General features: G+C 54.5%; 2 protein-coding genes across 2 annotated transcripts; both read left to right on the forward strand.

Moving 5' to 3' along the window:
• Positions 1-5,986: 5,986 nt before the first annotated feature.
• Positions 5,987-10,766, forward strand: LOC124958494 (transaldolase). The gene is made up of 2 exons (XM_047516568.1): positions 5,987-6,136; positions 9,458-10,766. The coding sequence occupies exons 1-2, from the start codon at positions 6,041-6,043 to the stop codon at positions 9,638-9,640; spliced, it is 279 nt and encodes a 92-aa protein (XP_047372524.1). The 5' UTR covers positions 5,987-6,040; the 3' UTR covers positions 9,641-10,766.
• Positions 10,767-11,835: 1,069 nt separating this feature from the next.
• Positions 11,836-14,254, forward strand: LOC124958387 (transaldolase-like). Its single transcript, XM_047516352.1, is given in 6 exon segments — positions 11,836-11,946; positions 12,778-13,061; positions 13,222-13,333; positions 13,335-13,413; positions 13,703-13,848; positions 14,066-14,254. Coding segments are annotated over 6 exon segments (765 nt in total). The 3' UTR covers positions 14,099-14,254.
• Positions 14,255-14,750: the final 496 nt, after the last annotated feature.

Raw genomic sequence — 14,750 nt, forward strand, 5'->3', positions numbered from 1 at the left:
CTGGGATTCAAATGCAATTTCCCTAATTCCAACAAGCTCATCCTTAACCACTCCCCCCACTGACCTCCCCTACCCTACAGGTCAACAGGAAGGAGGAAGTGTCTGGTAGTGCCAGTCCTAGTGAGACCCAGGCAGAGGGTCTGACCACGGGGGCTGGGGAGGGAGCATCCACCACTGGGCAAGTCCCCAATCCCAGACCTCAGGGAGGGGGCTCCAGTCACACGCCCAGCAAACCCCTTTTGTGTACAGGATTGCCAGGGGCCATCGCTCTGTACCCAGCTGTGCCACCAGCAAACAGCTCCACAAACAAGGCCTGCCTCTGTCTGGGGACAAGTGTGTCTTTGTGGCCATTGCTGCTCGTCCCTCACCCACAGCAGGCCTCTGCCACTTATGCCTCCTCACTCACCCAGGGTGCTTCCCACACTCTTCCCAGAGGGCTTTTCCCCCCGTCCTTTGTAGAAAATGCCTTGCAAAGAGCTGTAACAGAGGTTAGAGGACCACACAAGTGGCCAGCTGCTGCAGCGTGACGCACCTACTACCTGGGGCAGTGGTGTTCCTGGCATCAGGAGGGGCTTCTCTGGGGAGGGGCTGCTGGGGAAAGGCTCTGTATGTAGAGAAGCAAGGGCTCCCCACTGCCCCCCAACAGCGAGTGAACGGAGAAGCCCTGGTGCAATGTCAGCAGCCAGGGTACGAGGCCCTGGGAGGAAGTGTGGAGAACATGGCAGAGAAGGAGGAGGAATTCCTGGGCAGGCCTGAGGGAGGAATGGAGCACTCCTCTCATCAAAGCTCAGGAGGGAGGAGTGGAGCACTCCTCTCATCAAAGCTCAGGAGGGAGGAGTGGAGCACTCCTCTCATCAAAGCCCAGGGCTGGCTCTCAACAGACTAGGGGTGGGGCGTTGCTGATCAGCAGCAAGAGCTTTGCCTTGGTTAAAACAACACAGAGGCGCTGGGCTGTGGCTCCCAGAGCTCGCAGGAGGCCCTGGGTTCAATCCCCGGCACTGCCAAAAACAACAAAAGAGAATGAGGTTTTGGGTCTGGCTGCTTGTTTTGTGTGTCCTGGTAAAACATACGTAAGTGAATTTGCACTCTTAGCCATTTTCAGATACACAGTCTGGGGCACTAAGCACATTCACCTGCTGTGCAACCGTCACCACTGTCCACAGCCTTGCATCTCCCCAGACTGACCCTGTCCACAGTAAATGCTGGCTCCCGTACTCCCGACCCTGTGCTCCAGCCTGCTCTCTGGTTGCCACCCAGGGGCCTCCGGCAAGCAGAACCACATGGTGTTTGTCCTTCCAGGCTGGCTTACTTCACTCTGCACGGTGCCCTCATGGTGATCTGTGCTGGGAGTCTGTGTCACCCACAATTCCCTTCCTTTTCTTTTTTTTTTTCCTTTGGTACTGGAGACTGAGCTCAGGGGCACTCTACTACTGAGCTGCAACCATCGTACCCCACCCCCACTTTTTTTTTTTTTTTTTTTCATTTTTTGAGGCAAGATTTCTCTCAGTTGTCTAGGCTGGCCTTCAACTTGTGATCCTCCTGCCTTAGCCTCCTGGGTCTATACCTAGGTGTATACCACTGTGTCCTACTTCCTCCTGGGCTATTGACCTGCGGAAACTGAGAGGTAAGAAATGCTTGCTGCTGTCAGGTGTGGTTGTGCACACTTGTAATCGTAGCTACACGGGAAGCTGGGCAGAAGGATTGCAAGCACCAGGCCAGCCTCTGCAACTTCGCAAAACTCTGACTCTGAAAAACATCAATCAATCAATAAATAAAAGGGGCTAGAGGTGTGGCTCAGAGGTAGAGCATCCCTGAGCTCAACCCCAAGTACCACAAAAAAAAAAAAAAAAAAAAAAGGAAAGAAATGCTTGTGCACTTTGCAGCCTGTCTTGGGATCATTTCTTAAGCAGCCACAGATAACTGACATGCTGGCCTCTTCCACCGCTAGCTACAGCACAGCACAGGGCCATTTGCTGAGCAAAAAGGTAGACATGTGGTAATCCTGGACTTGCCACCCACTCAGCTATTTGTCCCATTTTCTGCCTCCCTCTGAGTCCCTGATCTGGCCTGCTGGAGCCAGGTGATGGTCTTGGTCTGGCTGGCACAGGAGTTCCAGGTCCCCCCTTGCAGGTCTGATAGGTGGAACTGCCCAGGGCTTTCTCCAGGTGGCCTCCCCAAGTGGCCCTCCCACAAACCCTGCCCAACCCATGCCCCCAGTACAATGGGTCTCCTGGCTGAACCTCTTTGGACAGAGTGGTTCCTGCTGCCCATGACCTGCTCTGCCTGGGATATCAGGGTTGGGATATTTAGGGCATCCTGGGGAGAGCCATCATGTGGACCCTGAGAAGGATGGGCACCTGCCCTACTCTGGAGCACCAGGCCCACTTGCAGAGCATGGGCAGCAGTCTCCTTGACCTCCACAGTCCCTGCACTCCCTACCTACTGCTTCACTGCTTCCCACACTGAGATTTGGCTTGTCTCCTGTTCCTGGTTACAGAGACGGGGTGCAGCTCAGCAGAAAAGTGCCTTCCTAGCACACATGGGGCCCTGGGTTCCATCCTCAGCGCCACACAGAAAAAAACACAGAACAACAACAAAAGATACAGGAGGCCACTGTTTAGGACCAAGCTGCTGAACTGGGCCCCAAGAAACCAGTCTGAACACCAAAAGGAGGCCACTCATTGAAAGTTCCACATCACCAGCCTAAAACCCAGCTGTTCCTGACCTTCCCAGAGTCAGGATCAGAGATTCAGCCACATTCCCAAGCAGGCCAGCTCTTACGGATGACAAAGCTCACCCCACACAAACATGGAACCCATGTGAACCCAGCAGGCCTGTCCCCCTTGCTGTCTCCCATGCTGCCCTGCAAGGACAGTAACCTCACAATGACCCATCTGTTTCTGCTTCCCTCAGACCTTTCCTTTCTATGAGACCAGCCTCTCCTGTTCAGCCTCTTGGCACATGAATTCTGGCTTACAGAATGAAGTGTTGCCCAGTTCTGATACTGAAAATAAAGCCAATTAAGGTCTGTAAAACTAAATTCCTGACAGGTGCGGTGCCGCTTGCCTATAATCCGGAGGCTGAGGCAGGAAGATCGCAAGTTCTCAACCAGCCTAGGCAAATTAGCAAGACCCTAAGCAACTTAGTGAGAACTTGTCTCAAAAAAAAAAAAAAAAATCAGAAAGGGGACTAGGGCTGTAGTTCAGTAGTAAAAGCACCCCTGGGTTCAACCAGGGGTGCAAATAAATAAATAAAATCAAGTTCTTGTAAGTTCGTCCTCTGCCACTTGCCAGACTTAATTCCCGTGCTGGCACTGGAGTGGCCCTTGGGCACTGACAGCTACCAGTTGTCAGCTGGTCCCAGGTTCTCCCTGTCCTGAGGCCTGAGACTGGGGACCCCGTCTCCCCAGCCATTCCAGCACCTGTCTTAAGACGTGCCTATCCCTGGGTTCCCATTCCCTGAACAGCTGTGTCAGCAGCAAGTGGTGGCTTGAGGTTGAAATGAGGGAAAACCCGGACAGACCTGCAGTTCGGCTGCACCTATCACGGATCTCAGAGCAGTACTCTCCACCAGCTGTGCAGACGCCCCTCTGACTGGTGGGTCCCAATGGCAACACTGCCCAAGAGGTTTCTCAGGAACTTGGAGGCTACTTTTGTCTATCCCAAACCTCTTGAAACCATGGACCCTTCACGTGGGCCTTGGTGGCCTTCTGACATCAGAGGGCCCAAACTCCAAGCAGCCATGTACCACGTTCTGAACATGTGTCCTGTGGGAGCCAGGAAGTTTGATTATGCACATGCAGACCACCAATGGCCACTCTCCCTTACTGCCCACCACTCTTCCCTGTGGCCCAGATCACCCTGCGTCTTTATCCCATATATGCCCTTAGACCCTGTCCTTGGGAAGGTGGATTTGAAGCCTGTTCTTGGTCTCCTCCTGGCTGCCAGGTAAACAATTGTGTTCCTGGTGAGGGCATGCTCTCAGCAGGCAGAACTGGCCTGACCAGGGGACAGCGCCTGCCCTTGCTGAAGGCGGAGGGTGGGAAGCTCTGTCTCTGCTGCTCCAGACGACACACCCACCTTGTTTAACTCAGGTGTCACATGCACCAGCAGCAAAGGGATGACTGGCTTGGTCTCCAGAGGCCTAGCGGGCAACACGGCCACTTCATGCAAGGCTGGAAGAAAGAAACAACTTGGGTGGTTCCCTGAGTCAGCATGAAGTTCAGGTGCGCAGTCCGTGGACTCCTCCCTCTTCAGCCCAGCCTGGTGAAGCACGTTTCCAAGCCACAGAGGACCTGGCTCTCGGAGCCTGGCCCAGCAGGATCCCTCCTCCCTTCCTGATCCAGTGGCTCCTTCTTGCTCTGCAAAATGGAACTGTGCCGGACACACCCACCTGTTGACTCTGCTCACCCTACACAGATGGAAAGTGCTGAGGCCATGCTGGTTGGGGATATGAAGAGAAAGGGAGAGAATCCCAAGTGGGTGGACAGTATCTGCCATGGGCAGGGGGGCAATCAGTGCTTCTGCCCACTCCAGAGGTTTCTCATTCTGTTTCTGGAACACAACGTAGGCAAAATGGGGAAATGCAAAGGTAGGGGGTGGATCAGCTGCCCTCTGCCCAGCCTAGAACCCTGTGCCTGATGGTGCAAACCTGCCCCTATTCTGGGGATGTTTTTTGGGAGGATGGAACCCAGGGCTTTGCACATGCTAGGCAAGTGCTCTACCACTGAGCTATACCCCCAGCCCTCTATTTTTTATTAATTTGAGTTAGAGTCTTGCTGATTTGCCGAAGCTGGCCTTCGACTTGTGACACTTCTGCCTCCGCCTCCTGAGTAGCTGGGCGGACAGGCACTACTGGGCCTGGCTTGTGCAGGCACTTCTCTGTGTCTCCACCATCTTCCACCCAAGGGTGCCAGCACAGTGGTGGATGTGTTTGTTTTGTTTTGTTTTTTGAGTGTAGGGTTTTTCAGGTAAAATGTACACATGATAAAATGCACAGTTGGAAGAATGTTAACAACTACCCCCTAGTAACCCCAACCCCAGAGAGACAGAGCACAGAACAACTCCAGCTTGTCTGGGCTCATCTGGTCTGCAACTCAGCGGGCCTGGGGGAGATCATGGAAGGGACACTTAACAAGTTCTGGGTGGGGGTAGGGGTAATGCTGCTGGTCGGGTGGGGAACATTCCATCACCCCATAAAGTTTCTTCAGAGTCCTTTGTTTTGAGGGCCCCAGCTAAACTGGGGCTCCAGGGCCACCGAATGGGAGCCAGTGTGGGTGAGCAGTGTGGCAATGACAGGTTCTTCTTTCACTCCGCAGAGGCCTAATGCCCTTGCCCTGCGCAAGGGAAACCTGTTCACACCAGTGGATGCCCTGGGTCCTCCTCCGACCTGCATCTGATTTATGCTGCTTCACTGATGCCTGTGGTGCTGTGAGCCGGGCCGGGGCAGCCTCTGCTTTTTTCCCATAGAAAGCGTGTTCAGTACACCCCACAGGAAACAAGCTTGCAGGGGTACTTGGCCGGGAGGAGGGGCGCATCTGAGGGTGGCTGGGGAGCGATGCACTGATCGCACCACTGCGTGCAGGAGGCTGCAAACCTGGGCAGGGTTCAAAGGGGCAGGCTCTGGGCCTCGGGGTGGTCGCCCTCTGATACACGTGGTGCTTTAAGGGGCGAAGCTGGGTGAAGTGGAGCCCCTGGGTCCCAGCACGCGAGAGGCTGAGGAAGGAGGTCGCTAGAGCCCAGCAGTTCTAGGTCAGCTTGGGCGACACGGCGAAGCTCCTCGCTGAGAAAGGGGGGGGCGGCGACTGCACACGGCCCCACGGAGCTACGGGCCCAGATCCGCCCGCAACCTCGGCGACACCAGGCTCGCTGCGCCGCGCCGCTCCGGGATCGGGCAGGCTGGGGGCGGGGCGGAGCGGGGCGGGGCTTCTCCCCGGGGCGGGGCTTCTCGGGGGCGGGGAGACGCCTCCGATTGGCCGGAGCGCGCGGAGCATTGTGGGCCGCCGCGCTCCCTGCGTTGTCGACCCCGTCCGCGCCTCGCCATGTCGGGTTCTCCGGTGAAGCGCCAGAGGATGGAGTCCGCACTGGACCAGCTGAAGCAGTTCACCACCGTGGTGGCCGACACGGGCGACTTCCACGGTGAGCGGCACGAGGCGGGCCGCGCAGTGCACGGCCCTTTGCCGACTGCGGCGGCCCCAGTTCCGGGACGCGGACACGGATGGTGGTTCCCGGGGCGGGGCCTAGCGGACCCCCGGGCGGAGGTCAGGGACTGGGTCAGGGGTCGGGCAAGAGGGAGCTAGGGATCAGGCTCGGGGCCAGGGGTCGGGCAAGAGGGGGCGAGGGATCAGGCTCGGGGCCAGGGGTCGGGCAAGAGGGGGCGAGGGATCAGGCTCGGGGTCAGGGGTCGGGCAGGGGGTGCTAGGGATCAGGCTCAGGGTCAGGGGTCAGGCAAGGGGTTCTAGGGATCAGGGCGGGAGGACTGGGGTGGCAGAAGAGCAGAGCTGGGGTCAGTGGCAGATTCTGGGACGGAGGTCAGGGAAGAGGGGGCTAGGGGTTAGGGAAGAGCAGGGCCTGGGAGTCCCGCAAGAGGAGCCTAGGGATCAAGGTTGAGGGTCTGGCACAGGACAGGGGTCTGGGAAGAGTGGGATGGGGTCAGGAGTGGAGTGTCAAGGAAGAGCAGGCTGGGGGTCAGGGAAGATCCTGCGTGAACTCTGGGTTCAAGGATTGGTCTTCTCCAGCCTCCAGATGGAGGTTGGACTGCAGCCCTCCCTCAGGAGCGGGGTCGCAGGACCCCACACCAGTCTGGGAACATCTAGGACACAAGCCCCTTGTGAAATGTCATTGGGTGGGGAGTTTTCCCAGCACTGACCCCAGGCATTCAGCCTTTGATAGTGCAGGCATAGCTGCTTGACCTGGTGCTGTGGGCAAGTCCAGGACCACTGGCTGGACACCCACTTTCATCCTTGTTGCACTCTCCTTCCTGTGTGTAGCTGGTGACCTGTGACAGGTGCTGAGCCTAGATGGGCATCCTCCCCAGCTGAGCTGGGTGGGTCAGACCCATGCACTGACCAAAGCAAAGGATTGTCCTGTTGTGAGAGTTGAGCTTTTCTAGGCTTGGAGAGAACTTGGAAGGGTTGGACAGTCATCTTAGCTCTGAGTCCTGCAGTGTAGTGCAGGCAAGCCTTGCTTTGTGTTCACTGTAAACAGTAAGGCTCTGAGGACAACCATGAAACGCTCCACTGATGTGAGCACCCAATACCAAGAGCACCTTCCTCTTTTCTGCTTTCTCATGGTGACTTGAGAAACAGGCTTTAATTCCTCTTGTTAACTGAGTAAGCGCATTGTTTATCTAGCCAAGCCTTGGAGAGTGATTAGGCATATCTGGCTGCTTAAATATAAAGCATGGACTTAGTGACTAGGTTGGGGTCTGGCAGCATACACCAAATTCATCTGACAAGAGTTCTGTGCTTTGTCAGAGGATTTCAGGAGATCCACTGGAGCTGTGAGCTTCCCCTTGCCTGCCTGTATAGCCCAGGTCTGTTAGGAGAGTGCCTTCAGGGAAGTTGGTAGAGTGTGTGCGTTTGCCTCACATCCACAAGGCCCTGGGTTCAATCCCCAGCACAGGGGAAAAAAAAAAAAAAAAAAAGGAGTGCCTTCAAAGTGGTTGCACCTGTTGCTGCTCTTCCACTCTTCCCCTTCCTAGCACTGAGAATAATTTGCAACATTTGCTGGATGGACAAAGCCCTTGCCTGCAGTACTTCCTGCTCTCCCTCCAGGTAGAGCAGAGATTTCCCTAAGGCATTACCAGGAGGGACCTGGGGAGAGTTGTTATTTTTAGAAATCTCTAAACCAAGTGCTATCTTTTATAAATGAGTGAGTATTAACAATTTTATTTAAACATTCATTCGTTAATAGTATAGATTCACAAATGTGTAATTGTAAATACAGCGGCAGGTTTAAGATCAGTATTTTATGAGTGAAGAAGGTTTTGGCTCCTCAGGGCACAGACTTCTGAATGCAATGAAAGCTGCTGTCTTTTCCAGTCATGTCAGCCTGAGGGTCCCTAGGCCCTGAAACCCAACTGTTGACCTCCATGAGTCTTGGTTTGTTTGCAAACCCTGGGATCAAGCCAGGTATCACATGTGGTAAGCATGCATTGTCACTGAGCTCCATCCATGAGTTTTATTGTTTGTTTCGTTTGTTTTTTCTTTTTGGTCCCAAGGATTGAACCCATGTCCCTAGCCCTTTTTATTTTTTATTATGAGATAGGTTCTAAGTTGCTTAGGGCCTCAAAAGGCTGGCTTTGAACTTGTGATCCTCCTACCTTTGCCTCTCCAGCCACTGGGATTGCAGGCGTGCGCCAGCACGTCTGGATTTGTTGTTGGCTTGCAGTGCTGGGGATTGAACCAAGGGGCCTCCTACATGTGGCAGGTGCTCTACCACTGAGCTACACACAACTTGTTTATTTCAAAACAGTCTCAAACATAAGTCGCTGAGGCTGACTTTGAACTTGTGATCCTCTTGCAATAGCTTTCCTATGTGGTTGGGATTACAGGTATGCACCCTCTTGCCTAGCCTCGGTTTTGTGTTCAGTCGGGGTGAAAGCAGTCACTGAAAGCTGACTGTATTGAGGGGTGATTTTTCTACAGTGAAATGCTCCATTAGGAGCACTGCTGAGTGACATTCTGGGACACCTGAGCCCCCATGATGCCAGAGCACACTTTCCTAACTCCTTATTTTGAAATTATACTCAACAGAGTTGCAAATAAGCCCTGAGAGCCCAGTAACCCTTCCCTTCCCCCTGTTCCTGCAGTGGTGTGAAGCATGCCACGTGCAGGTCTGGCTCAGTGCTCCCTGTTTGCAGTCTGCACTGGAGGTGTTTCTGCCCTGGTTTCATGACATTTAGGTTCGTGTAGCCACCACAGTAGTCAGGACAGAAACTGTCCTGTTCCCAGAGATCCCCTGATAGTTCTTAATCGTTCTCCATCTCTATAGTTTTGTCAAAGGACACTTTGAAAATACTTCTGTGTCAAATAAACATGCAGAACCAGCATGTCTCCAGCACAGATGGCCGTGTGTGCTCATTCCATTCAGATAGTGGATCTGCAGGAACCCCAGGTTAAGCCTCATTGGCTTCTGAATTCCTGAGAAAGATTTAATGTGTTGAGAGACTGTTGCAGTTGAGCACCCAGGATCTGTTCTGGTCATTGGCTTGGACCAGTGGCTGCAGGGCAGCAAGACACACACTTTCCCCTGGGTGTGAAGCCAGTTGTTGCAGGGCATGCATGCTCTCATGAGCTGGTTGTTGGCTCCTGACTGATCACTGTAGACAGTCTCCAAGGTGAGAAGCTGTGAGGGCATTTGTCCCCACGTCTTGCCTGGGACCCAGACCACCCTGGGGGCCCCCACTGAGGTTTCAGCTCCATTTACTTCCCTGCTTTTGAAAATTATTTCCCTAGCCCATTGATGAGTACAAGCCCCAGGATGCCACTACCAACCCATCCCTGATCTTGGCCGCAGCGCAGATGCCTGCCTACCAAGAGCTGGTGGAGGAGGCCATCGCTTATGGCAAGAAGTTGGGGGCGGGTAAGTGCTGGGGCCCAGCAGGGCCCAGTGTCTCCATGGCCTGGCATCCCTCCTGAGCTGTCCTGTTCCTGGAGTGTGCTCCTCATGGCATGAACTCCACCTGTTTGAAAGGTGCAGGTGGGAGTGGCGCCATTCTGGACACCCCTAGGGTCCCTCCCCCTGCCTCTGCAGCAGGACTTTGTGTCTCAACTCTGCGTCTCTGGCAACTGCTCGTCTGCTGCCTTCTGGCCATCATTTCATCATTTTAACAGCACAATTCAGTGAATTTCGGCAACCGTGTGCACTGGTGTCTGTTACCACCCTGGTGTTAAGAGAGCACCTTCAAGCTGGGCTGTGGCTCAGTGGCAGAGCGCTTGCCTAGCATGTGTGAGGCCCTGGGTTCAATCCTTAGTACCACATAAACTAAACAATAAAATAAAGGTGTTCTATTCATCTACAAATACAAAGATTTTTTTTAAAAAAAAAAGTACCTTCTCCAGGTAACCACAACCTACCCTTGATCTCCACGGGTTTGCATTTTCTAGACATTGGACAGGTATGACTCTTCCTGAGGCTCTGCTAGGTACAGTGGCCTGCAGGTGCTCCCCCATGCCTCCTGGGACAGTACTCTACACTGACTGCCCCCCACCCCCCACAGCTACTCCCTGTTTCCCTTCTCTCATGGTGCTCCCCGCAGTGGGGTGGCCAGCTGGGTTCTACTCCCGAGTCCAGGTGGCCCATGCGCTCTTTTGTGTCACTGGCTTAAGACCTCTTTGTGTGCAGTGGGCAGCAAGGACGATCACCCTTGTCACCTTGGAACAGCACCTGCCTCTACCTGTTGTCTGCCCAGGCATCTCAGAGAGTAAAAAGATCACTTTTCAGAGACAGGTCTTACTGAGGGTCAGTCACATGGCAGTCCACCCTGAGCACCTGCCAGAGGTAGGTGAGACAGGACGGACACTGTGAAGGCCACGGCCAAGGCGCAGGTGGCCAGCACTGGTGGTTCCTTTCCCAGGTCTCCCTCTCCTCTATCCCCTTCTTATCCCCGTAGTTTTGCCTCTTCCAGATTATCACCTGAGTAGATATTTTATGTGGTGCTGAGGATTGAACCCAGTGCCTCACACGCTAGGCACGTGCTCTACCACTGAGCTGCAACCCCAGCCCCTGATGTTTTTTTTTTTTTTTTTTTTTTCTGGTGCTGGGGATCGAACCCAGAGCCTTGTGCTTGCAAGGCAAGCACTCTAGCAACTGAGCTATCTCCCCAGCCCCGATGTTCTTTTTGACATATAATAATTACATAGGTTTATGGGGTACAGGATGATAATTTATGTATACATGTGTATGGTCAAATCAGGGTGATTATTTTTCTATCTCCTTAAACATTTGTCATTTCTTTGAGTGAAAAGGTAAGTTTTTACACATGACAGAAGATAGAAGGATTCAGTTTGAGATGAGAAAGCTGTGGAGACGGACGTGGAGATGCTGCACAGCAGGGCAAGTGTGTTAGTATCACCGAGCTGTGCATTTAAAATGGCAGATTTTATGGTATAGGTATTTTACCACAGTGAAATGTTTTTAGAGGAGAAGGGAATGGAGGGAGCTGGGTATGGTGGCCATGCCTGTGATCCCAGCAGCTGGGCAGGCCAGGGCAGAAGGATGGCAAGTTTGAGACCAGCCTCAGCAACTTAGCAGGACCCTGTCTCAGAATCACAAGGGCTGGGGTGTGGCCCAGTGGTAGGGCACCTCCAGGTTCCATCCCCAGGTCCAGAAACCAACCAGACAGATAAGAGGGAGGAAACCGGCCTAGGACATGCAGCATCTGTCCTGGGGGTGCCAGTGCCTCACAGCTTCTAACTCAGCTCTTTGCCTCTGAATTTTAGGCCACAAGAAGACCAGATTAAAAATGCTGTTGATAAACTTTTCGTGTTGTTTGGAGCAGAAATATTGAAGAAGATTCCAGGCCGTGGTGTCCACAGAAGTAGATGCCAGGTGGGAATGCTTGGGGAGGCAGCCCAGTGGCTGATCCTGTCTGTGGCCTCTGATGGGAGGCCTGCTCCTCTGCGGTGACTGATGTCCGGGTGTTGGCTGCCTCTTGTGAATAGAGCAGCCCGTGGCCCAAGACAGAGTCACATTGTTCCCTGAGCCTCACTGTGCACTCGTTGCTGACTCAGGACACCTGCTGCCAACTTGATATTCCTGGTGGGTTGCCCCGCGTGATCTGAGGGGCATGGCGGTCCCCCTGCCCTCACAGGCTCTCCTTTGATAGGATGCAATGGTGGCCCGAGCCAGGCGCCTCATTGAGCTTTACAAGGAAGCTGGGAGTCAGCAAGGAGAGAATTCTTATCAAGCTGTCATCAACCTGGGAGGGAATTCAGGCTGGAAGGTAAGTGTCCCCTGCCAGGAGGGATCTGTGCAGGCCTGCCCTCTGTCCTAGGCCAGCCCAGGAAGTAGGGATCTTTCAGTCTCCCCACTCAAGGCCAGCCTAAATTTTACTCAGTTTTGAAAAAGTAAAACTATTGTTATACAAATTACATGCTCAGAGTGGAAGAAATGGGAAATGTAAAAACCAGAGTGACATTGCCCTGTCTCAGCCGAAGGGAGCCCCATGGTCACATAGGTCAGGCTGGTCCTGGGAAGCCATGGTCTGCTCTCTGTGCCGTTTGCTCCTTCCACCACCACACCCCGTTCAGCCACTGAACTGCCCTCTTAAGCAAACATGGGAACCACCGTGTGACCTTTTGTGTGTGCTGACTGAAGTGACATCCAGGCTCCTCCACCCTGGAGCAGGTGTCTTCCAGCTGAGTGACGCTCCACGTTTAGGTGGACCACTCATTGCTAGTGGACACTCAGGCACTTGTGAATAATGTGTGAACGTGGTGTGCACATCGGTGTGGATGGGGGTTTTGCTTCTTGGTGGACAGATGTTGAAGAGGGGTTGCTGGACCACATGGTATAAGCTCTGCAGTCAAACTCGGTCACCTGGTTGGTGCTTCTGAAGCTGTTCCTGAGAGGGAACTTACAGCTGGAGGGGCCTCACAGGGGCTAACTCTCCTAGCCCACACCCTGGGCCACATGGCAGAAGGGCCCCAGGATGTCCACAGATGGGCAAGTATGGGGTGAGGGACCCAACATCCGAGGGACTTCTGCTGCTGGGAGAGGCTGGTCCCAGTGGGGCAGGCATGGCGCTCGGACTTCCTGGCCTCTGTCCTGCCAGACCCCACTGAGCCCCAGGTTTGTGCTTGGTGTGAATGTGCTATTCTGCCACCCACGTGGAGACTCAGCTGCACCCACCTGCCACAGGGAGCTGGAGGAGCAGCACAGCATCCACTGCAACATGGACGCTGCTCTTCCTCTCCTTCGCCCAGGCGGTGGCCTGTGCCGAGGCGGGCGTGACCGCTTGTGTCTCCTTTTGTGGGGCGCATCCTGGATTGGCACATGGCCCAACACAGACAGGAAGTCCTTCGAGCCCTGGAGGACCCTGGTGAGCTACCTCTTGAGGTGACAGTGTGCAGGGGCTGCATGCCAGGGAACAGTGAGGCACCTGGGTACCCCCAGAGCAAGGCCAGAGGCACAGTCAGGGCAGGGTTGGGTGGGTACAGCAGCTCAGTGCTGCTGGGGCCACCCTGGAACATGGCTAGGTCTCCCTCCAGGGGTGAAGAGCGTCCACCAAAATCTACAACTACTACAAGAAGTTTGGCTACAAGACCATTGTCATGGGTGCCTCCTTCCGCAACACGGGCGAGATCAAAGCACTGGCAGGCTGCGACTTCCCTCACCATCTCACCCAAGCTCCTAGGGGAGCTGCTTAAAGACAACACCAAGGTGGCACCTGTGCTCTCAGCCAAGGGAGGTAAGGCCCTGGGCCCAGAAGAGGCCACAAGGCCACACAGCCCCATCTCTGTCCCGGTGATTCTGTGAACCCCCCCATCCAAGGGCCACATCCCCAGGAGGCGGGGGGCAGGGATCGACAGAGGGCTGTTTCCTAATGTGGTTTAAAGTTGATAACTGGAACGCTGCAGGCCATCCTCGTTGGGGGACCAAGGGTCTGTTCCCTGATGGGATTGCCAGGCCTAGAGCCTGAGGACAGCTCTGGGCCTGAGGGGCCAGGTCAGGCATGCAGTGCTATGGTGTCTGCCCAGCCCAGGCCAGTGACTTGGAGAAGATACACCTGGATGAAAAGGCCTTTCGATGGCTGCACAATGAGGACCAGATGGCCGTGGAGAAGCTCTCTGATGGGATCCGAAAGTTTGCTGCTGATGCTGTGAAGTTGGAGCGGATGCTGACGGTGAGTTCCACGTGGGCAGGGCAGCCTCCTTGGCATACACTGGACCCCATGAGAGGACCAGGCCTGGGTCCCACTCACCTGCTGTGTAGCAAGTGACCTGCCTAGACCATCCTGGGGCCTGGGAGTTCCAGGGACTCTCTGGCCCAGTCCATATGTATGGTAGCCTTGGCTGGGGTGCCAAGGGTTGCTGTACAACTCACCCTGTGCTTGTTTCTAGGAACGAATGTTCAGTGCAGAAAACGGCAAGTAGTAGCATCTGAGGCTGGACCAGACCTGGGGCCGACTGCACATGGCTTGTGATGAATCGTGCGTTTTTTTTCAGCAATCGGAACAGGGACAGATCATAGGTTTCTGATTTTTTTGTAAAATTTTGCCTAATGCATTAAAGCAATTGCTTTTTCCTGTGCTGTGTGTCCCTTGTTCCTTTGGCACCAACTACCCCTCTGTTGGCTGTGACCTAGGAGAGGGGGTAAGGGTCAGGAGCTAGACTACAGGCCTTTGGCTTGGAAGGTGGGCCCTGCCCTGTGGAGGGGTGGTTACAGCCAAACCTGAGGGCAGCATCAGGGTGTGTTGATGTGCTCCTGCTCTGGGTCCAGGCTGCCCTGTCCTGAGCAGGTCTGGATGAGACTGGTTGTACCACCTTGTGGAAATAGCAGCACACTGGTGCCAGTGCCACACCTGCATGTGGAAACCCAGCACAGCAGAGAACACATACACCAGGAGGGCTTGTGGGTGGCCACAGGTGGCCCACACACCTAGAAACACTAGGGCCAAAGGCTGGGGGAAGCAGTTGGCAAGGCCCCAGGGGCAGATGTAGAAGCTGGGCTGGCCAGTGATGGAGGAGTGCCTGGGCCCACATAAGGCCACAGCACTCCAGGTCAGCCCCCTCCTGTCCCCACCAA

This window comes from Sciurus carolinensis, chromosome 11 (genome assembly GCF_902686445.1).
Source record: "Sciurus carolinensis chromosome 11, mSciCar1.2, whole genome shotgun sequence".
Taxonomy (NCBI): Eukaryota; Metazoa; Chordata; class Mammalia; order Rodentia; family Sciuridae; genus Sciurus; species Sciurus carolinensis.

Excerpts from the sequence above, each read along its gene's own strand:
- LOC124958494 (XM_047516568.1), top strand. The coding sequence starts at position 6,041 with ATGTCGGGTTCTCCGGTGAAGCGCCAGAGGATGGAGTCCGCACTGGAC. Across the intron at positions 6,137-9,457 it reads CCGACACGGGCGACTTCCAC|CCCATTGATGAGTACAAGCC; the intron begins GGTGAGCGGCAC and ends TTATTTCCCTAG.